Here is a 22,162-nt window from a genome sequence, read left to right on the forward strand (position 1 = left end):
GGGGCGAGAGCGGGGGCGTCCGGGCCAGGCTGGCGCCCAACCCAGCTCGCCCGGCCGTGCCTTCCTTTCTTCTGGCGAACGTTCCAGAGGCGTAGCCAAGAATTTTTCCAGTAGGGGCGCACGCCCACAGGAAAAAAAATCGAACATCACCCACGCGTTCGCTGATCGCTAAAACAACATCCAGGTCCGGGAGGCAAACGGTGAATGGATAACATCGCGCACATAGAATAGCGCAAGCACATTCGCGCAAAACCGAAAGAAAAAAGCGCCATGAAAATGAAGAATCGAAAGAGCTGAATTTTTTTCAACCGGGGCGCAGGGAGTCCTAACCGGGGCGCCGCCCCGGCTTGGCTACGCCTCTGGAACGTTCGATCGCTGGGCATCAACATGCCTGCTGAGATCTACGAACCGGACAGTGCATGCGTAACTGCTGTGCATTTGGAGCGGCTAGCGCGCTATAGGGCGGACCGGGCCATTGTACGAGGGGGAACATCGCGAGGAGGTGGAATGCGCGTCTACATCCGTGACGAATGGTGCCGGGACTCTGTGGTGGGATGCAAGCACTGCTCGCCTCTGCCGAAGTTTGTGATCTCCAGGCTTTTGGGGTCCTGAACTCTCTCCCCCGTTGTTTACTTGTATGTTACTCGTGCACTGTCTCGTCACCGTGGGATGGAGGAAACGTAATTTCGATTTCTTTGTGTGTCTTGGCATGAAGGAATTAACAATAAAGTTGACTCTGACTCATAATAATAATAATAACAATGATAATAATAATAATGATGATAATAACCTTCAAAATAAGCTGCAGATTCACTAGGTTGTAACTTTGAAAATAAAATGTAGGGAAAGTATAGGCATTTGTATTTTCTCCCCTGGCTTCAAACTAAAATAATTCTTAAATCATTTAACGGGTCGCTGTAGCATGTGCTCCCCTTCTTATATAACAAATAGTTGACGACACAGTTATCTACTCTCTTTCAAAATAAACATACTTAAATTTGCGGAAACAGTAGAATAAACTATTTGAACAATTAAATTACATTTTATTTAAACCATACGAGACCTATTTTAGCGTAAATAATAATGTTTGTAAACAATATTTTCACTCGTCACATTTATCTTTTTGCCTTCGCAATAAAGTTCAACATTTCCAAGGTCTGTAACAGCCAAACAATTTAATAAGATACATTCAATTTCATTGTGCAACATCATGTGTCAATTGTCACCACTGAGAAGTCTGGCAACAACGTTACGTACAAACGCCAATTGTAAGATATTATGGCTAATTGCACTTGATTCTAACGTACCTTTAATCTAATAAATAATAACAAACACAAAGGGGCACTAGATTTTCCTTTTTTTTTTCCTTCTTCTTCCAAGTGGGGGAAAACATGCTCTGTTACTTTGATTCCCAATGCGGCCAATTGGTGTGGTGTGGAGGGGGAAAAAAATCAAATTTCCTTTTTTTTTTACTGCATAATACGTGCCTTGTTTGAAAGTTTTAGAATCACTGCCGTACTATAAAATAATCATATAAAAGTAGAAAATACAACTAAGAAGCACCCTGAATGCAAAATTTCCCCCTTTTCCATTTGTAGCGTTGAATGAAGTTCTACGCATGCGCGTTGAATGCAGCGTTTGGTCCACCTGCGTCGGAGTATTCCGTGATGCGTTCGCGTCCATGTCGAAAGTTCAATGAGTCAAAAAGAGCAAAAATAAAATCCTGTAGTCCTTCATTTAAGAAAAATTGTCAGCGAATGTCTTGGCCGCCGGGTGGACGGTGTCGCGTTCAGGCGGGTCCGGTGGGCCGCTGTCACAGCTGCCACTGGCCGGCAGCGGCGGCGGCAGCGGCGGCCGCCATATGCGAACGGTCACAGAGGCCGACGTGATGCCGCTGTACGCCGTGGAGGCTGACGCTCGGGTGGTGGGCCGTCGGGAGGCCAGGATGCTGGGTGCTGTGACATAGCTGCTCGCTGTGGGCAAGCCACTCGGCGTCTGGTCGGGTGGATGAAGAAAAAAAAACATCAAGAAAGGGCGCCGTTAAATCCAATGAAATGCTCCTACAAAAACAAAATACAAAAAAATAGCGGTTGTGCTACTTGAGCGAATGTTACAATCACTTTGTGTGCAGCAAAAAGACTCACTTTCTGCACTTAATAGGAAAACAAACACGTAGAAGTACAGATACTTGAAAAAAGACAGTACTCATTCAACTCGTATGCTAACTGGCCAAAGTCATTGGAAACACCTGCACGCCTCTAATGAGTTCCGTATGAATATTTTATGAAGTTTTTTTACATATGTACATTATGTCCATTTTTACTTTTGCCAGCTGTTATTTTTGCGCTCGTCTCAGCGACATACAACCACGCCGGCTTATATGGGGGAGGGAAAGTTGTTCTTAATTTAGGACGCGGTATCAATCACCTAAACATCACTCGACGTGTTGTTTCTAATATTTTGGTCATTTAGACCTCTCTTAGGAACAGCCTCTTGATGTCACCTTGCCCGATCAGGTCAGACGTCTGACAATAACCGCTGGCAAGTGTAAAGACATTTTTTCATCCGGCTGAAGTCTCGCATCTCATTATAAGGGTGTAGATGTCCCTAGTGTCCAGTGTCACATTTGAATGAGAAATAATGCAGATATCAAAACGAAATAAACATATGCCATCAATTTATTACGTTCTTGGACACATTAAATGCCCCAAAAATCGCATATTCACTGTGAATTATTTTGCCCACCCCCCAAGAAAATGAATGAGCTGTGTGGCATTGAGGCAGGAGCGGACTTGTTGAGTTTAGAGCATGGGGCCCATTATGGATGTGTATGGGGAGGGTGGGTGTTGGGTGGCTCCCTGGCCTAGCATCAATGTACTTTTTGATTAAAACGTCTGATAAATGGGTTGACAGTGTTTGCGCCTGTAGCTGCGTGGTGTCAGAATGATGAAGGATGATGTTTTCAAATAGCGCGTCTTTGATTAAAATGTGGCTGCACGCGAGCCAACCAAATATCACTAGAATAAAAATAGCATTTTTAATAGCATGACACTTTAATTGGGCCAAGTCACGCCAACGCAAGCACAATGTCGTCATCTGCCATCCCGTTATTTACGTTCGGAGAAAATAGGTTTTGATGACAATATTAAATTCTATTAGCTTGGTTTAATGCATCCACATATTAGAGTTGACTGTTATTTTTTTATATAGTCATATTTAATTGATCCATATTTCAAAATTCCGTCTCCCTCGTTTGTCTCAGGCATTTTGAAATTTCAACTAAATAGATCCCATTTTTAAACGTATTCCGACTACACTTTTTGTTAATATTTCTTTTTATTTTACACACATTTAAAATGTTTTGGGGGATTACAATTTTATTTTCTCTCATAAATGAGTTTTTCTCGATTTATTGTATTTATAACCCCATGCATGCATTTCACTGAAGTCAAACTTTTTTTATTTATTTATTATTATTCGTTTGTTTTGGGACCATATTTGATTTTACAGATGTAAAATTCCCTTTAATTTAGTTTAATTTCTCTTATAACGTTCTTGTTGCTTACTCCATTTTATTTGAAGTCACACATTTTGTTCATATGTTATATTAAAATGCAAGCAATTACAACACACACACTTCCCCGCAAGCTATAACTATTAAAACGTCGATAGAAATTTCTGAAAGTTGTTGAAATCGTATTTTCTCCATGTTACACCCAAGAAAATTCAATTTAAATAAAAACTGTATATCAAATTACTTTGAATAAAAATTAAATGATCACGCGGGTCAGAACGTCACCACGCCTTCTCTAAAAGTTTTTTTTTTTACATCTTATTTTTATGGTGACATATTAATTATAATTAATATAATTAGTATAATTAAATCCTTCTTAAAATTGTCTTTAAATTAAATTAAAATAATCTATAGACTGCTTCTCAGAAAACTGGAGTGTGTGTGTGCGTGTGTGCGTGTGTGTGCGTGCGTGTGTGTGCGTGTGTGTGCGTGCGTGTGTGTGCGTGTGCGTGTGCATGTGTGCATGTGTGTGTGCCTCCATATCGTGAGCGTGTACGCATGTCAATCAAAGCTGTCTTTTCAAATTAAAAATTCTATTTGCTCATCTTTAAGCCTGAGTAAACGTCGGTTCAAACAGTGCAAGAAGGAAATAGATTGTGCAACATTGCAGCATTCAATCTGATTAGTGACCCAAAGATCACGTGACGTGACCAGGTCTTTATTTTTTATAAACCGCTTGACACCGAGTTCTCTGGACAGTACATAGTATGCTTGTATTTTTAATGATTTTGTTATTTATACTTGGGCGACAGCATCATTTGTTGTTTTTATCTGAAAATAGATTTCCCCTCTTATTACAGATTAAAAATATGCATTAGCAAATATTACATCTTTACATTTTGGTCAACATAATTTGTAAATTTCAGAAAACCCACAATATATATTACGGGCTAATTAAATATGCAAATGAGAAGTTAATATCAATCAAAGATTATACACACGAGATCTGTGTCACATGAATTTCGTATATGATTATTATCGTTTTATGATTTAGCTCTGTGTAATATTTAAAATATTTGTCTTTACTTGCTAACGTATTGATTTGCCTGAATGTATTTGTCTTAGGAAATAGAAATTAAACCCAATTCTCACTGTCATAAGAGGACGAGTGTGACGTCAGCAGCTCGTCTCCCCCCTTTTTTCCATTGTCGTCAAATTTGCGCCATAAACGTCCTCCTGTTTTAAATTCTGCAATGTGAGGCCCTTTGTTTTTATTTTCAATTATCTTTTTTTTTTGGTACTCGTCTAGTAGAGCTTCTATCTAAAGTTTCACGTTTTATCGCAAGCACATCTGCTGATCGTTTGCACGCCCGAATTCATCTTCTACAATAAATCCCTTCGCGAGCCGCAGCTGTGTACGAAGCCGAAAAAGAGAGTCTGGCAGCGGCCTGACACCACTCCTTTTTCCCGCCTACTCGGAGAACCAAAAAAAGTGTAAACAAACCCCATGTTGACATTCGTATTAATTCTGATTGACCTCTTTCCTGGGGGGCACCCCAAAAGTGATCACTTTTATAGCTAAAAAATGAAATAAGATGCAATACACGCGCGCGCACAAGTGCAGAGGGAATGGCACATGCAGCATGCACCCAGCTTACTTTGTTGCTCGGTAATGGATCGGATCCCCAGAATGTCCGTGACCGAGTGCGACGAGGGCCATATCCGGTGCATGGCCATGTGTCCGGGGAGCGCGGGCATGCCGGGCGGCGTGGCCACTTTGGAGCTGGGGTACGAGTACAGGTGGTTGTAGGACAGCGCGGCGGGCTGCGGCGGCGGGTGCGAGTGCGTCTGCGGCGGCTGTTTGGCGGACTCGTAGGGGCCCTGCTGGCCCAGGTTGCCGATCTTGTTGCGCAGGATACGGCTGATGGAACTGACGGACGGCAGATTGAACTTGTCGCACACGCCGTCGGCGAGCAGTCGGTCGCGGATCTCCCAGGCGAAAATGCCCGGGTCTCGCTGCTTGTACGTCCGTATGTGCTTGACCACGGTAGGCGTGGTGACGCGCGGCTTGCTGCCGCCGATGGCGCCGGGCAGGATGGAGCCGGTCTCGTTGTAGCGCGCCAGGATCTTGCTGACGCAGCCGTGGGAGACGCGCAGCTGGCGACTGATGTCGCACGGCCGAATGCCAAGCTGCGCCAGCTCCACGATGCGCAGCCGGATGGCGTTGGGCAGCGGCCGGCCGTTGACGAACACGCCGCCCAGTTGGTTGACCTCGCCGAAGGCGGGTTCTGAAAGTCGAAGGCCAGAGCGATCTGTTAGTCGCCACCGGGGCACAACCGAACCTCGCGGAGGCTCTTTTAACGTGGTTCCAAAGCGACTTTTGTTGGGCGCTGCGTGTGCGTGCATGCTGAGCTCAAACCGTCTGTAGCCATTAGCATGAATGCGTAAACCAAAGTAATCGGACAAGACCCAGATATATTGCATTTATTTCTATATTTGCACACCGCAACCCAATTAAGCATGACAAATATCAAAGGAATTTTTACGTGCATCTCACACTTGCACGCATCATGCTGAGACTCGAAGCGAGCACCTCGGTGCTGCAACTCAAGCGAATCAAGGGTATACCTCCAAGATCAAATAGATTTATTCATTCATGTTGGCCCATATGCTGAAAGCCAAGCGCGTCAAATATAAAATATGACTTCTGGTGGTAGTTGTGCCATGCTGCATGGCATAAATCATGCTGAAACACGAGGATTGCAAATATTAAAGTACTTCTTTCTGCATGCATGCATGTATGGATGCTGAATCCCAAGTGCAATATCATTTTTTCGTTGTTTCGATATTTATGCTTCACTTGCCTGCATCAGGCTGAGACTCTCAAAGTTGAAAATTAAACTATTTTATGTCTTTCTCCACAGATGCTTGCATGTTGGTGCTGAGACTCAAGTTGATCAATTGTAAGTCCAAGATGAGACTCCCTTGCATGTATTTCTTGTGCTGAATCCAAGTTGAACCAAAAGTACGACTAGTATATGTCCAAAATACAGGTTCAGTGTTGATGGGAAAATAGAGCACGTTGTTGGTCATGCTGAAACTCACTCAAGTATTTTAATCCAGAGACTTGTATGTATCAAAGGCAACTAGTGTGTAAAACATTTTAGACGATTTTGATAAATACACAATTTTGATATTACGTTGCATTGTACGGAATTGCATCCATTGTGGTGCTTGACCGTAAAAAGGCCAGTCTATCATAAATGACTGTATTTCTGCTGATATTATGGCTCAGAATTAAAAGTTTCAACATATCGACATTGCTGAGTGTTGTTTTTTTTGTTGCTCTATTGACATATTACACGAAAGCTTCTTTACGTGTCGTCCAAACCTTTTGCAACACACATGATGAAACTCATTCTTACAGATGCATCTCAATGTATTATGCTGAAACTCAAGTGTGTTAAAAGTTCAAATTAGGCATCAATTTTGGTGCATGTTGAGACTTGATCTTTTTTTATCCTACTGTAGACAGACTTGACACGATGCACGTTGTTTACAAATAATGTTGAGATTATACGTACACTGAAGTCCAAAATAAATTCCATTTACTAAATAGGCCTGGATTCACCATGTTGAAATTGTTCAAATCTGACTATACAAGTCTAACGCTGAGATTCAAGTGGAGCAAAATGAAGTAAAAAAAAAAAAAAATCAGTGCAGGCAGTCAAATGAAGAAACCTCCGCGCATCCAACGTGACTCGAACATAAAAATCAGTTTCTATAGGCGTCATAGGTTTCTTTTGCCTCGAGTTTCTTTTTTGGGGGAGGGGGGTAACTTAAAAAAAAAAAAATAAAGACGTATATTGTTCTGCTATAGTCTTGATTGAAATCCATGTGGACGTCCAAGTAAGAATTTTATAGCACACACAATCACGTCGCTCACCTTTACGCATCATGCTGAAACGTGAGCAATGTTTTGAAAGTTGGCTGCTGACAACTTTCCAGTGCCCCCCCCCCTTTTTTTAATCGCATAAACCCTCACCCCCCCCCCCCCCCACACACACACACACGCACAACATCACCCCCAAAACCTCACCCCGCAACCGTCTTTCAAGCTTGCGACTTACCCATGGCGTTGAAGCCGCAAAGCAGGAACACGGCGGCGTCCGCTTGCTGCTGCTGCGGCTGCTGCAGGGCCCCGCTGCCTCTGCTGCTGCTGCTGCTGCCGCTGCTTCTGCTGCTACCCCGAGGCTCCTGCTCCGCGTCCAGCGTGTCAAAAACAATCGACTCCCTCCTCCTCCCCCAACCAGTGACCACCAGCCTACTGTCTGCTCCGGCACCGAGAGCGAAGCCTTCAGAAGACGGACAAGACGAGGCGAGGCTGCCTGGCGGGCGGACGGACGCGAAGCTCGTATGTGTTTCGCAACTGAAGACGCGCGGCACTCGGAGCAGCTTTTTTACATTTCCATCCGCTCCGCACAAATCGAAGGCTGGACGTACGCATACGTCCTCGCTCTGTCATTGGCTGGATGCGAGGAAAGCACGCCGCTATTGGTCGCCAAGTTTGACATGACACCTGACCCCCCCCCCCCCTCCCCTCCCTTCCCACCAACATCCCCAACCATCACTCTGACTGCATGTCACCGCCGATGTGTTTGTTATTGAGACTGATAGTACACTAGCGGCCACATACACGCTGCGTGGGTGCGGATCTCCCATCTATCCCCCGAGAAGAAAATCCCACTTCAAAAATCTGAATTCACATATTTACGCCAAAGTAGCAAGCAATTTCTTTGTTTTCGCACTAAAGTTGCCCTCCAAAAAATCAAATGTAACTTTCATGGCAGTTTTTCGTGCGTTGAAACACGGTTTTGACACGCCACGTGCACACAATCTGCTCACATATTTGCATCATCTTCATGGACGAGACCGTCCTGGTGCGCGACCTTTTCGCAGCAGGCCTTCGCACGCACGCAAACCTACAACGTTGTTTTCGCGTGTCTGTTAAACAAGCGAACAAAATAGTTTATTTTTATTTTATTTAATAAACCCATTAAAAATATCAAACATTTTCGCCGTTTTGAAGTTACCTTCCTGCAGAAAAACGCGCAATTCGGCGTGGAAGCATATCCTCACGCGCCACGGTATTAAAGAAAAAAAGTGAACCAGAACCTGACCGCAAAATTTGCTATCATTATCGTGTTCTTAATAGCATATGATACATTTTTGTCCGAGAAAATGTGGAAGAAAATCGGGACTAATTGTTTAAAATTCATTTTTTGGTTTTAAATTAATTAATTGATTTTTGATGACTCTTTGTTTACGCTTTTATTGATTATATTCCATTGATTTATATTTTAACATGTAACTTGTTATAGGCCAACTGCATAATGAGCAAATAAGGACCTAAATATAATATAGTACAGTATATTAAAAAAAACAAAGGAAGTTGTCTCACACACGAAGATTCCGTGCACAAAGCATGCATGTAGTATTTAAAAATGCTAAGTGCATCCACACAATGCTGTGTGATGCGTATGCGGGCTCACTCCACATTTTGCACCACACTAGCCCCCTATTTATGAATGTATTTTATTGTCGTAAAAATGTATCTCTTTCCGTTTTGTGGGCGCGCATACTAGTACTTGTAACACGCGTGATTTGCCGCTTGTTGCACGGCCTTCACCCGGCTCATGATGGATGGAGGCCTCAACGGCTCTACGCAAGCTCGGCTCACGCATGACGTGATGCTGCCTAAAATAATTTCAAGGGGAGGAAAATAACACTGACTGAAAAATAGACTTGCAATGCAAGTGAATAACTTTGGTCGCCATAAGAAATAGTAAATGTCCAACTCTGTGACGAGTGTTATCATGTAGTAAATATTACACCAGCCTTATTTCCATAATGGACAAGTGTATCTTGAATAGCTGCATGCGTCATGAGTATGACATTGCAGCGTTCTGATCAGATTTGTGGTGTCAGTATATCATTTAGAAATATATAATTCAGTGAAAACACATTAAAAACATTTTCAGCAGCATGAATATTGCACAAATCATCATATTCGTATTGCTGACTAACTCCAACAGACTTTTTTTTCCTGGTGTCATTGTGAGAAGCAATATCCTCAAAAGTCATCCCCCCCCCCCCCCCCACCCCACTCGCACACACACACATCGGCCTTAAAAAAACACTCACTGATTTGCTGGCGCGTCCAAATTTACATGTGCAGCTTAATCACCACTGGCGCCATTTTACCTCCTTCTACTGTGTGGATGGATGTACCAGCTTGTTACACACACAACCACGCGCCCAAGCACGCACGCACGCGGACGCATCATTTCATGTTGACTCCTGACATGTGTAACATTTTTACATAGTGCAATTTTTACAGCCCGGTCAAACCAAACGTGACGTCGAACGTTAAGTGTATAATGATGAATTAAATGTTTCTTATTTCAAAGGTTATTTTCATATATTTGTTGTTTGTTGTTTTTATTTTTATTTTTACATATTTAATTCATTTAGGTTATTGATATGACTTTTTATTTGTTTCTACATTATCATTCATTAAAGTATCCATCCATTTATTTATTCATTCATTCATCCTATTCACTTAAGTGACTAATTAGTTCAGGGACTGGCAGTTTCCTGCAACGGCGACAAAAAAGACCAGCAAGCTTAATAGTTTATGCCAGCAAAAAAGTGGGAACAAGAAAATGTGAATAGTTATGAATAGTTGTTGTTGGTGTATTGCTACTTTTATTGCTATTGATATTCATATTATTATGTCGTCCATCGGCCCCCCCCCCCCACAAAAAAGCGCCCTTTCCATATAGTGTGAACTTTGACACAACAAAAGTGGTATTGTCAAACGTTTTTTGTCAATAATGTGGCATAATCATTTATATAATTGTTTTTTGTGTGTGCTCCGAGCGGCTCGGCTGCTGTGAGATGCTATGGCCCCTCCTGGTGGCTGATTGCAAGTACAACGTGACTACGTTTGCTTGACGAGTGTTGAGCGCAGTAGATACAAGTGTCCTGAAGAGGGCAGCAAAGGTACACATATTGCAAGCAAGACATCAAACTGCACTAAATGTACTCTGCTTTGATACTGACTACGAATTTAAGAAAAATATTTATGCTTTGATCAACGGAAAATTGGGTGAAATAGAAACTACATGGGAACCCTAATTTTACTTTTCAATTACACTTACACAGTTTGTCACGTACCCATTCCACCTGCCATCCAGCTGGTGACTTTTCCTTGCCGTCATTCGTTCTCAGCCACGCACGCCCATGTAATTGAGCTGATCACTGGCGCCTGTCCCCGCTAAACAGCCTACTCCGGGCTTCCGTTTACACGCTGTCGGTTCGTCCTCTTGCCTTCCCTAGGGAAGCTAGCTGTGATACAACTCGTGCTCACTGTGCCCGCCCGCCTGATAACACATGTGCCAACATTGCCCGTGTACTGACCCGACTCTCCTTGCTCGCCGCTCGTCCTGACCACTTGCCGGTTCTTGACCACGTTCTGATCGCCCGTCCCTACCGCCCGCTTGGCCCTGACCAAGACTATACGCGCTGCGCTCCGCTGCCCTGCGCACTCGTTTTTCTGCACTCTCCGTCAGGTTGGGTTCTGCTTCTTGCCTCCGCAGTCTGCAACCAGCTTCGCCTCCTATACTCTGTCCTCGACTGGTCCCACCTAAAGAAGAAAACCAAATTGATTTACTGGAATAAATATATATTTTTAAATAAAGCAGGGACCATACCACCGAAACAGTGTACTCAGTCGCCCTGCAGCTACATCAGCCAAGCCAGCAATCAGCTGTCCACCTCCCCTTTCACCAATTCAATAAAGTCCGTGCAGCACATGGTCGTTCGGTCTCTGCTCGTGACACTGTTCACTTGTATTTATTGAAGCCCAACTGTTTGCATTTGATCTTTGTTTTTGTATGCATTCAAGTACTTATTCAAAAGTAGAGTTTTGATGAAAGCAAAATCACAAAGGTTTTTCAGTGAATAAGAAAATAGCTCACCGGCAAATACATTAATTCTGAAACGACAAATGTGCGTGTACTTGCAGGATTTGATATCGATACAGGCGCGCGCACGTGGGCTCCGCCACCCAACTCCTCTTGGGTGGTCGTCCCAGCCAAGGGAGGGCGGAGGTCTTACAAAGGAGGAAGATGTCGAGGCCCGTTCAAGTATTTGTTCCACGCGGTCACCATTTTGCATTTGATTGACGCCCAATGAGCGCCACAATGTGCGTCACGTTGGCAGGATAAGTCCCGACTTGTTCCGTGTTGTCATGGCTCTCAATGGGTGACCCGCACCGCGAAGGGGAAGCCCCCGCACCCCCAACACACACACACACACATACACACGCACGCACACACACACTCTCTCTCTATTCCTTCCCCTAAGCTAAATTTTCACTTGTGTGATGCCAGCAGTAGGCCTTAAAATAGTTAACGCTCATTTAAACAGTGCGTCACTAGATTGAAAACCGATGCGTGGTGACGTCACATCGTATTGTATCAAAAAACAACAAATGAATATTTCAAAACTGTCCTTCCGTGGGAATCCAACAAGCCCATGAAGTGTCTGCCGTCATCGTCGTCACGCCTGCGTTCTGCGCACATTAGCTGAAAATAACTTGTGCATTTAGTTGAACCAACTCGCTAATTGCTCACTTTGTATGCTAATTTTTGACACCTTGTTTGGGCTGAAAAGGAAGGAGGGCTAGTGTCTTGGGGGGGGGGGGCTCTGTGTGTCCTAATAGCACGTTTGGGGCTCTTGTTGTCACTCGCCACCCAAGACGGTGATTCATGGGGGGCGGCAATTGTCGTGATGTGTTTGGACGAGCGACGCTAAACGTCTAAACGATGACTTGTGGCTTCCCCGCTCGCATTGTGCCGCCGCCTAGCCGCTCATTCGTCAACACCTCCCGCATCGAGTGACACCAGTGTCGGCATATTTAGCGCCAAAGAGCGCCCGGGGGGGGGGGGGGTTGTTATATATAAGCGTGGATGTGTTTGTGTAAACACTGTTGCACCAGCCCGTCAAGTGGACTTGTTGGAATCCCCTCAAGTGCTTACTTTTTTTCTCTCCTGATTATTTATTTGCGCCGAGCAAACACACGGTGGAGGTGGATTTTTTTTCCTATCTATTTTTTTTTTCTTTTATGGGTGTGCGCGTTCATGGCGGTGCCCACCAAGTTCAGTTTTTCCGTCCGGAGCATCCTAGACCTTCCCGAGTGCCATCCGAAGGCTTTTCCCGCGTCCTCCTCAACTTTCTCGGCCGCGCAGTCGCCCTTTGCACCCATCAACTCCATCTCCTCCTCTTGCATCTCCTCATCTTCCTCCTCGTCTTCCTCCTCGTCGTGGATGCTCGACTCGGACCCAAGCTCCTGCATGTGTGAGTGCACCTTTTTCTATCTTCATCCAAGGGATGGAGGGGATTGATGATGCAGGAAACTTAGTCCGTACTTCCATGTCACTCGCCAGGGTGCAGAAAACATTTTATGCATAATGACACAAAAAGATTCAAATTGAATAATGGCGAGTAATAATTATATATAATTTTAATGGCAGTTTTTCATCATTTAATTTATATCTGTCGTTAATCTGTATCAGTTGTTTGATTTTGCTTAACACCTTGCACCTCTGTAATTTAGAAATTGACCACTGTTTTCACTCTAAGATAGTCCACGTTTTCTAAAAAAACAAATGGAAAAATTAATTTAATTAATTTCTTATTCATTTGCCAATATGGAGTGGAGCGCCATGGATTTATTAGTTGCGTAACAGACAGTCACGCACACGTTTTAAATTGAAAGCTGACATGCGTGCGCCCCTTTTTGCAGCCTGGGATGAAGGCAGCAGCCTAGAGGCGTCTCCGGACTCTACCAAGCCGGACGAACCGTCGGCGGACGCCGAGCTTCCGTGCGAGGCGCTTTCGGCGGCTGCGGCGGCAGCCAAAAAGAGCAAGAAGCGTCGCGTGCTGTTCTCCAAGTCGCAGACGCTGGCGCTGGAGCAGCGCTTCCGCCAGCAGCGCTACTTGTCCGGCCCCGAGCGAGAGCAGCTGGCCCGCCTGCTCAGCCTGACGCCCACCCAAGTCAAGATCTGGTTCCAGAACCACCGTTACAAGATGAAGAGGGGCCGGGGGCCGTCGGCGGCGGACGACCCGCAACAGATGCTGCACCCTCCACTGCTGCGCAGGCTGGTGGTGCCGATGCCTATGCCGTTGCCGGTACCGGTGCTGCTCGGTGACGGAAAACCCTTTCATACCGCCTACAGCTTACTGGACGGTTCGGGCGGCTGCGCGCAGCCGAGGACGCTCCGCCTACCCCTGGCCGCCTACCCAGGCCTACAAGGCTTGGTGGGCCTTCAGCCGCCTGCAGCTGTGGCCCTGCCACCCCGCCAGACGCACTTTGAAAACCCGGCGGCCTCCAGGCTCGCTTGGACGGACTTATGGGGTGACCCGGTCCACTTTGCTCCGTTCAAGTGACATGCACGGACTTCACCGCCTCCCTCCCACGCAACTTATAAGACCTCTTTGCACATTTTGTTTTTGAAATACAGTTAATATTTTTGCCTTCAGAGTATAATTCGACATCTCTGTAGGCTGTTGTTGACTTTGCTGAATGTGAGCGTCAGTTTTATGCAAATTAGAAGCCAATATATTGTTAGGGAAAACGTATTTTTAGGGAATATGTTCCTTAAAATGCTAAATTGTATTATTTCTTTTGTAAAGGAATGCATAAATAAACGATTTTAACTAAAAATCGTATTTTTTGAGAAGCGCCTAAACAGCAATTTAAGGTGGAACAACATTAAAATATTTTTCAATTAGGCTATTGACGTTGGCATTGCTATGTTGTTTATATAATATTATTTGGGGGACAATAGGGAGTCTTGAAAATGCGGGAAAGACCGTTTTTACGTTCGCAAAAGTAGCTTGTTGAATTGTCCATTTTTTTTGCTTTACAAAATGATTGTTGTTTATTATTATTATTATTTTTTCCTTTTATTATTATTATTATTATTATTATTATTATTATTATTATTATTATTATTATTATTATTATTATTATTATTATTATTATTATTATTATTATTTTTGCAAAACACACCAAAACATGCGTGTTACTCCAAAAATATCATGATCACACCCCCCGCCTGAAAAATTGGGTTAAGAGCCTATACTACAGCAGCGCCTGAGTTGCTTTTCTGATGTTGAAAAAAGTCATTATGCGATTTAAAAGCTGTGACGTCTGCAGCAGAGTCGGATACATAAAACTCGACTCCTTTTCAGACTTTTAAATGCTCAGAGTTTGAAGAGGTTGACTTCTCTTGAGCAGCGCTACAAAATTGCCTGAGAACTGAAGAGAAGCCGCATGCGCTACAGAATCGTAAAAAAACAAAATGTTCATTATGAACAAGCTGAGAAATCAAATGTTGAAAGTTGGGTTAAAAACCACTCAATTGAGCCAACTTTCTGGGTCGGTCCAATTTTTAACCCAGCACTTTTGAGGATGAACTGCTACTTGTTAAACAATCTTCAATATGAGGCTTAAAGTAGAAGAAATTGTGATGAAAATGTCGAAGAGAATCGGCGGTTGGATGAAAATCTGCTTTTGGACTCGCCGGGTCATAAATAACCCATAACGTTCCCTGAGAGCAGAATTAAGAGAAGCAAGGGTCGGAAGACATCTTTGTGCATCTTTCATCACCAGGAGACTGGAAAGGTCTTTTGTAACCGCGTGGAATGGGTGTTTAAAATGACGTGGGTGTTAATGCTGGGGGTTAGTGTTGCGGGGGATCGGGGGTTCGGGTGGTCTCGTGTTTTCCCGCCCCCCAATAATGTTGTTTGCTCGTCCTGTGACCTCGCAGCCCATCGTCCCTGTCACCTGGTCCTTTGTGGCCCTCGCTGGGGCCACCTTGCATCACATATGGAGGGAGGGGCCCCTCTTTTTGTGCCCCCCCCCCTCCTGAATGCACCATTGTCCCCCCTCCCCTTTCCACCCAGTAGGGGGATCTGCAGAGGGAACAGACAAAATGTTTAGTGTTTCAATTTGCGCGATGTTTAATCAGTGGCTGCCTGCGAGCAATTTATGAGCGTGGCGGCCACAATGCCGTTGTGGGTGTGAGCATGATGGGGGCGGACAAAGACAAGCTTTCAGGGGTTGCCATTGGTGTCTTCCAGGAATTGGCGGCGGCTCGCCGGCTCATCCTGTCCGGCTGTTGACTCGCTCCAGCACCCTCTTTTCACGCCACTTCATTAGACGGGAGTGATGTGCCGAGTCGGTCCTTGTAATGTTCCTCGAGAGCTGAATCATGCGTTTTTCAGCTTTACACTGATAATTATCGGCATGTATATGCATTGGTGGTCTAATTTCTCATGAAACGAGTCATTTTGGTCGCTGTTTAGTCTAACCCGCAAGTAAGACGCCTGGTTCACTCAAACCCCCGTTCGTTGATCATCTTAAGGAGCGTTCAATGACCGCTTACAAAGTAGGACATCTCAACTTCAGTGCTGAGAAGAACCAGGGAGATAAAAGCACTGTTGCTTGAGCTTTTTATTCGCAGGTGGGCGCACGTCCCTCTTTGCCCACCAGATAGAGCCCTAACACCTCCTTTGGTAGCGGGAAACGTCAACGGTCTGCAATGGCGCTTTTCTCCACTAGGGGGCACACGTTTAACGCAAATTTACTACACTAAATCCTCGTGTGACGCAGGGCTGTTTGGTGTGACGTCACTGATATGCTTGACCCGTTTTGAGCCATTTGAGTTTCGAGCCACTCCAGTTGAAAAAATAGAAGACTAAGTTTTCTTTCTTCATGAACAGCATTTTGTAAAATATAAAAATAGAATATAAAACATCCTAACATCCTAAAAAAAAGAAAATATATTTTTGCATTTTTTTTCTACTAGAAAATAAAATTAGAAAATACAAGGTAATACATGTTTGTTGCTTACAAATAGAAAATAATCTTTCAAAATATAAACTATTTCCGATACTCCAAAAATAAAAATGCTAAAAATATATATACAATGATAAAATAAAAAAGTTTCTGTAATATAGAGATATGGAACTAAACAGTTTATTTAACTCCTCATTATTGCCATTCCAAAATATAAACGGGGGTTTTATTATTCAAAATGGTATGACGAAACACATTTTTAATCATGCGTTTTTCCATCAAATAAAAAGTCGCATTCAAAATTACTTGACTATAATATAGAAGACAAAGACAAGAGAAGTTGATATATATTTACAATGCAAGAATACAGTGTGAAAAATATTCCATCCATCCATTTTCTGAACCGCTTAGTCCCCACGGGGGTCGCGGGCGCGCAGGAGCCTATCCGAGCCGTCATCGGGCAGTGGGCGGGGGACACCCTGAACCGGTTGCCAGCCAATCGCAGGGCACACAGAAACAAACAACCATTTGCACTCACACTCATATGGGACAATTCGGAGTCTTTAATCGGCCTACCAAGAATGTTTTTGGGATGTGGGAGGAAACCGGAGTGCCCGGAGAAAACCCACACGGGTCCGGGGAGAACATGCAAACTCCACACAGGGAGGGCCGGAGGTGGAATCGAACCCGCACCCTCCTAACTGTGACGTGCCAGTGCGCCACCGAGCCGCCGCGTGAAATATATTAGAAATTGAAAAACCTTTTCAAACTCAATTGTAAATTAATATTGTCAAAAACTGGAAAATTAAACGTTATCATAAAAATGGCAACTTTCTGTCCTCGGTCTGACCCACTGTCACGCGTGCACGTGGGCAGTCCATTAAAACAGACCGTGAAAGGAGTGAGTGGTTCTGTTCTCAAGTCTGCAGAAAACGAAGAAGTGGTCCACGCAAGACAGCCCACTGTGGCTGCGTGTCTCGTGCTGCTCATCAAGAGGCCCTCAGCAGTCAGCGCAGGTAATAAAGTGCCGCGCTGACGTCACCACAGCCCCCGCCCCCTCCCCCTCCCTCCTCCGCCTTAAACGTGTGCTGCGTGGACCCCCCGAGCCAGCCACGGCCAGCTCCCACTCCACCCAATTAACAACAACCAGAAGGACTTGCAACAACCACTACAAGACGAGGGACATTAAAAAAAAGGGGGGAAAAAGAAAAGAGTTAAATACAAGTAGAAGAGAAAGAGGAGACCCCCCAGGACAAATAATGTCGATGAGCCCCAAGCATACGACCCCCTTTTCCGTGTCCGACATCCTGAGTCCACTGGAGGAGAGCTACAAGAAGGCGGCCGCCGCCGCCGCCGCCATGGAAGCCGCCGGCGTTGGAGCAGCGGTGGCGGCCAACAACGGCGGCAACAACTTGGGGGGCTACCGGCAGCTGCAGGGGTCCCAGGCGGCCATGCAGCAACAGCAGCAGCAACAACAGCAGCAGCAACAACAGCAGCAGCAACAGCAGCCCCACCTTCATCATCATCACCATCACCACCACCTGGGGCCCAACGCCGGAGGTGGTGGCGGCGCTGGCGGCACCGTGTCTTACCACATGAGCGCCGCCGGGGTGCCGCAGTTGTCCCATGCCGCCGCTGTTAGCGCGGTGGGCGGCTACTGCAACGGCAGCGTGGCCGGTGATCTGGCGCCCTACCAGGACGGAGTCAGGGCGGCCGCCGCCACCGGATGGTACCCGGGCAACCCCGCCGCTGACCCACGCTTCTCTACGAGTGAGTTCACGCGCACACGCGCGCCACCTGACATTTAAACAGGTTTTTTTTTACGGAACATTTCAAGGATCAAAAACTTCTGTACTTGGTCAAAATGAAAAATATTACATTGAAAATTAATTGCAAAATTTTAATATTTGTACCCTTTGTTCTTATTCAAAACTAGAAAATATTGCAGTTTTTATTCACAACTACGTCTTAACAATAAAAAAAAAACTGCAAATTAACCGGTTTTTATCATTTAAGACTGCATTTTTATCATTGAAACATTTTAGACGTCTATATATATATATATATATATTTTGCAATGTGAAAATAGGAAATGATAACGTTTTTCCAATTTATCGTAAAAGAGAAATTATTGTCAAGTTATATTTATCAAACTGCCTTCAAAATTTTAATTCATTTACTATTTTATTGAAGATTGATAGATTATTGAACTAATTGCAAAAATCTAACGGAAGTAGAAAACTATACTTATTTACCATGTTAACTTTTCAAACCTAAAGACAAATGCATTTTTATTTTTTACAGCTGCAACAAAACATTTTCATTTGCTAGTTTTTGATTATTTTTTAATTTTAATTATTATTATTATTATTATTTTTAATTATTTTTTAAAGTTTTTATAATTATTGTTCAATAATACCTGTATTGTTAAAGATTGATAGTACATACTGTAATACAACAAAATTGAAGAGGAAAAAAATATTTTTTGTGATTTTCTAATAAAAATAGTGTTTATGATTGAAAACTACAAAATAAAACAAAGTATTTATCCATCCATCCATCCATTTTCTGTACCGCTTAGTCCCCACTGGGGTCGCGGGCGTGCTGGAGCCTATCCCAGCCGTCATACTTATATTTTTTTAAAACAGACACATTTCCATGACAGCACAAAATTATGTGACGATTAAATTAAATTGATTACTTATTATTGAAACAACAAAAAACAGTGAATTGACGTTTTTGAAAGGGGGGGGGGGGGTGCTTCACGGGGGCCCAGAATTTGGCCCACTGACAAGGCTTCTCATACCTCTCATGTCCACCCACATGAACGCACCTGTCTATGTCTATAGGATTATTATTGCTATTATTATTATTGGTGGTGGTGTGCTTTTAAAACGTCTATAGTTTAATCTGTTCATTACACACATATAATTAGATTGTGGTAAAATGAGGTCCATCTTTAAAATAATCAGTGTTAATATAACGTAATTTACTCAAATGCAACTAATGTACATTTTTTAATCAAATTCTATCAAAATGCTTTTTTCAGCCATAGACGTGAATTGAATTTTGTTGCTAAGAGTGGATTCATACTCCCCCCTGTAAAATATTGAACCTAATCCCAAACAAATTTACTGTTAAAGTGAATATGTTTTTTGTTTGTTTGTTTGTTTGTTTGTTTTAACAAATGAGGTTTTCTTATAATTGTGAAATCTGAGTACTTTTTTTATATATGTGCAAATTTGCTACTCAAAGTGTAATATGTGAACTGGAAAAAAGAGTCTGTTGGATTTAGAGTAAAAAACAAAACAATACCAGCAACATGGGCTTTGGTTGCACGCTTTAAAATCTGCCCCCAACTTAAATATTACACTAAATAAAATTAAGTTGGTGGAACTTGATTTTATTGTTGTCTTTTTATTTTTTTTAAAAAGGTAAATCCAACAACTTTTTTCCAGTGTGTGCATGTTTTGAGTTGTGTGAACTGACGAGCGCCCGTGTGTGTCTGTGTGTGCGCCTTCCCCTCACAGTCTCCCGCTTCATGCACGGCTCGTCGTCGGCCATGAGCATGGGCGCCATGGGCGGGCTGGGCTCCCTGGCGGAGGCCCACGCCAAGGGCATGCATGGCTCGCTGAGCGCTGCGGTGCCGCGCCGGAAGCGCCGCGTGCTCTTCTCGCAGGCCCAAGTGTACGAACTGGAGCGCCGCTTCAAGCAGCAGAAGTACCTGTCGGCCCCCGAGCGCGAGCACCTGGCCAGCATGATCCACCTGACCCCCACCCAGGTCAAAATCTGGTTCCAGAACCATCGCTACAAGATGAAGAGGCAAGCCAAGGACAAGGTGTCGCAGCAGCAGATGCACCAGCAAGAGGGTGGCTCAGCGTCGGCTTGCCAGCAATCACAGCAGCAGCAGCAATCGCCCCGCAGGGTGGCGGTTCCTGTTCTGGTTAAGGACGGCAAGCCGTGTCAAGGGAGCGGGCCGACGGCGGGGCAGCAGCAGCAACAGCACCACCACCATCAACATCATCACAACCACGCCCACAACCAGCACCCGCACGGGCATCCGCAACAGCAGCAGCAGCAGCAAGCCACCAACGTGATCCTCATGTCCGGCCAGCAGCAGGCGGGCAGCGCCGGCCACTCTCCGGAGTTGGTGGCCGCCGGTGCACCGCCGTTGTCTGCCAGCCCGCCGTCGCTGCACGGCGGCCAAGTGGGCGGACTGTCACACCTCAATTCGCCCGCCGCTGAGTACGGAAGCGCGTTGCAGTGCTCGGCGCTCTTGTACGGCAGGACGTGGTGACCAAAAAGGGAGCGCAAATGCGACTTCTTCAAGTAATCGCACATTTTAAAAAACAAACATTTTTGAGGAAAGGATTTTTTCCGGACTCGCTTTTTCTACTGCAACTTGTGGGATTTATTTATGTAAATTATATTAGCTCCAAAATAGATTTACATTAGCTGCCTTTTTTTTCCCCCCTTGTCGCGCCCCTTCCTCATGTAAAAAGTTGGGATTTTCAGCTCTATTGTACAGTTTTTTTCTGTTGGGACAATCTTGCTGTCATTTGGTTTGGTATTTGTACGTTTATATGTAAATTATCATAGATATTTGACTTAACACGGAAAAAATAGTCTTATTAATAAATTATGGAAAGGTGACCTTCCCCTACACCTCTCTCCCTCATTTGTGGAATGTGCTGCCAAAGTGGACCTTACAATCTGTTAAAAAAAAAAAAGAATACAAATAGTACTGCAATAAAAAAAACATGATGACGAAATCATAAATGAAACAAAACTTAACAAAATAGTTTCTTCATTAGTGTTAGAATTCAAAATTCACTTGTATTTATTTGTAATTCATTTGAATTGCCCCATAACAGTTGCCACACTTTAATTTATTAAAGTTGAATGTTACATTTTTGTATTACTAAACATGTATTTTGTTTTGTAACCAGTAAAAACAATATTGTAAGGGACATACGTAACATATCAATGATTTTATATTGTATGTTGTTTCCGTCCTGTTTTTCTTATAATTAGGATGACAACTCGAGCTTAAAAAACACGCTTCTAGTATTACTACTAGAATACAGCACATCTTTATTCGGATAGCACATTCACAACAACTGTCACAAATATTAATGAAATATTTTCTAACAAAAAAATTCAAAATAATAGGCCAGCATCTTATCAGTACTGTAATTCATTTTTAAGTATTTGTTATTAAAACAGAAAACTCCAAGTGCTTTGACGGAACATTTTTTTTAAAGTCCTTTCATTTCTTCGGCACTGATTGACGTGTTGACGGCAAACTCACGTGAAACGTTTCATCACGGAGGAGCAAACAGCAAGTCCATTCTTGGGCTTTTGTGTTCGGGCGGGTCCGTTTGCTCGGTCAACTCGAGCTTTTTGTTGCCTTTGTCTTTCAATGTTACTTTTTTGGGTGCGTGAGTCGACGCACATCAAACAGCAGCTTATCGCAGGCCAAACGCCATCTTATCACCAATCAATCAATGGTGAGAGAGATCACTAGCAAAGCAAATATTTGTTTTCTTTTTTATATACTTTGAATCGGACCCTGTTTTTAAATACTATATATAATTTTTTGTTCAAGGCGTTTGAGAAAAAAAGTCTAAAAAGCTTTATTCATCATTAAGGGCAAGGGGAACTGGCGAATGGGCGGGGTGGGGGTCAGCCACTCTCCCGCCACCTAACAATGTGGT

The 22,162-nt window shown here is 43.9% G+C and overlaps 3 protein-coding genes across 4 annotated transcripts; 2 read left to right on the plus strand and 1 right to left on the minus strand.

The window, feature by feature from the left end:
• Nucleotides 1–1,147: 1,147 nt before the first annotated feature.
• Nucleotides 1,148–8,018, minus strand: pax9 (paired box 9). Of its 2 annotated transcripts, none has more exons than XM_061301848.1 (3): nucleotides 7,645–8,018; nucleotides 5,173–5,802; nucleotides 1,148–1,995 (listed from the first exon to the last, which is right to left on the minus strand). In XM_061301848.1, the coding sequence occupies exons 1-3, from the start codon at nucleotides 7,646–7,648 to the stop codon at nucleotides 1,814–1,816; spliced, it is 816 nt and encodes a 271-aa protein (XP_061157832.1). In that variant the 5' UTR covers nucleotides 7,649–8,018; the 3' UTR covers nucleotides 1,148–1,813. The 2 variants fall into 2 exon arrangements, with proteins under 2 accessions (XP_061157832.1, XP_061157831.1); XM_061301847.1 differs by having other exon boundaries at nucleotides 1,919–2,060; nucleotides 7,645–7,997.
• A 4,702-nt stretch (nucleotides 8,019–12,720) lies between these two features.
• Nucleotides 12,721–14,062, plus strand: nkx2.9 (NK2 transcription factor related, locus 9 (Drosophila)). The gene is made up of 2 exons (XM_061301584.1): nucleotides 12,721–12,937; nucleotides 13,386–14,062. The coding sequence occupies exons 1-2, from the start codon at nucleotides 12,721–12,723 to the stop codon at nucleotides 14,027–14,029; spliced, it is 861 nt and encodes a 286-aa protein (XP_061157568.1). The 3' UTR covers nucleotides 14,030–14,062.
• Nucleotides 14,063–17,704: 3,642 nt separating this feature from the next.
• Nucleotides 17,705–20,742, plus strand: nkx2.1 (NK2 homeobox 1). The gene is made up of 3 exons (XM_061301583.1): nucleotides 17,705–17,905; nucleotides 17,981–18,215; nucleotides 19,976–20,742. Exons 1-3 carry the CDS (start codon nucleotides 17,705–17,707, stop codon nucleotides 20,740–20,742), a joined length of 1,203 nt encoding a protein of 400 aa, XP_061157567.1.
• The last annotated feature ends 1,420 nt before the right edge of the window (nucleotides 20,743–22,162 follow it).

Source organism: Syngnathus typhle, linkage group LG16, assembly GCF_033458585.1.
Source record: "Syngnathus typhle isolate RoL2023-S1 ecotype Sweden linkage group LG16, RoL_Styp_1.0, whole genome shotgun sequence".
Taxonomy (NCBI): Eukaryota; Metazoa; Chordata; class Actinopteri; order Syngnathiformes; family Syngnathidae; genus Syngnathus; species Syngnathus typhle.

What these genes read in the sequence shown, in the direction of transcription:
- nkx2.9 (XM_061301584.1), top strand. Translation starts at nt 12,721, where the DNA reads ATGGCGGTGCCCACCAAGTTCAGTTTTTCCGTCCGGAGCATCCTAGAC. An exon ending in GGACCCAAGCTCCTGCATGT is followed by an intron (nt 12,938 to 13,385) that starts GTGAGTGCACCT and finishes CCCTTTTTGCAG; the next exon opens with CCTGGGATGAAGGCAGCAGC.
- pax9 (XM_061301848.1), bottom strand. An exon ending in ATCCATTACCGAGCAACAAA is followed by an intron (nt 1,996 to 5,172) that starts GTAAGCTGGGTG and finishes CCACCCGACCAG; the next exon opens with ACGCCGAGTGGCTTGCCCAC.
- nkx2.1 (XM_061301583.1), top strand. Translation starts at nt 17,705, where the DNA reads ATGTCGATGAGCCCCAAGCATACGACCCCCTTTTCCGTGTCCGACATC. An exon ending in CCCAGGCGGCCATGCAGCAA is followed by an intron (nt 17,906 to 17,980) that starts CAGCAGCAGCAA and finishes CATCACCATCAC; the next exon opens with CACCACCTGGGGCCCAACGC. An exon ending in TGACCCACGCTTCTCTACGA is followed by an intron (nt 18,216 to 19,975) that starts GTGAGTTCACGC and finishes TTCCCCTCACAG; the next exon opens with TCTCCCGCTTCATGCACGGC.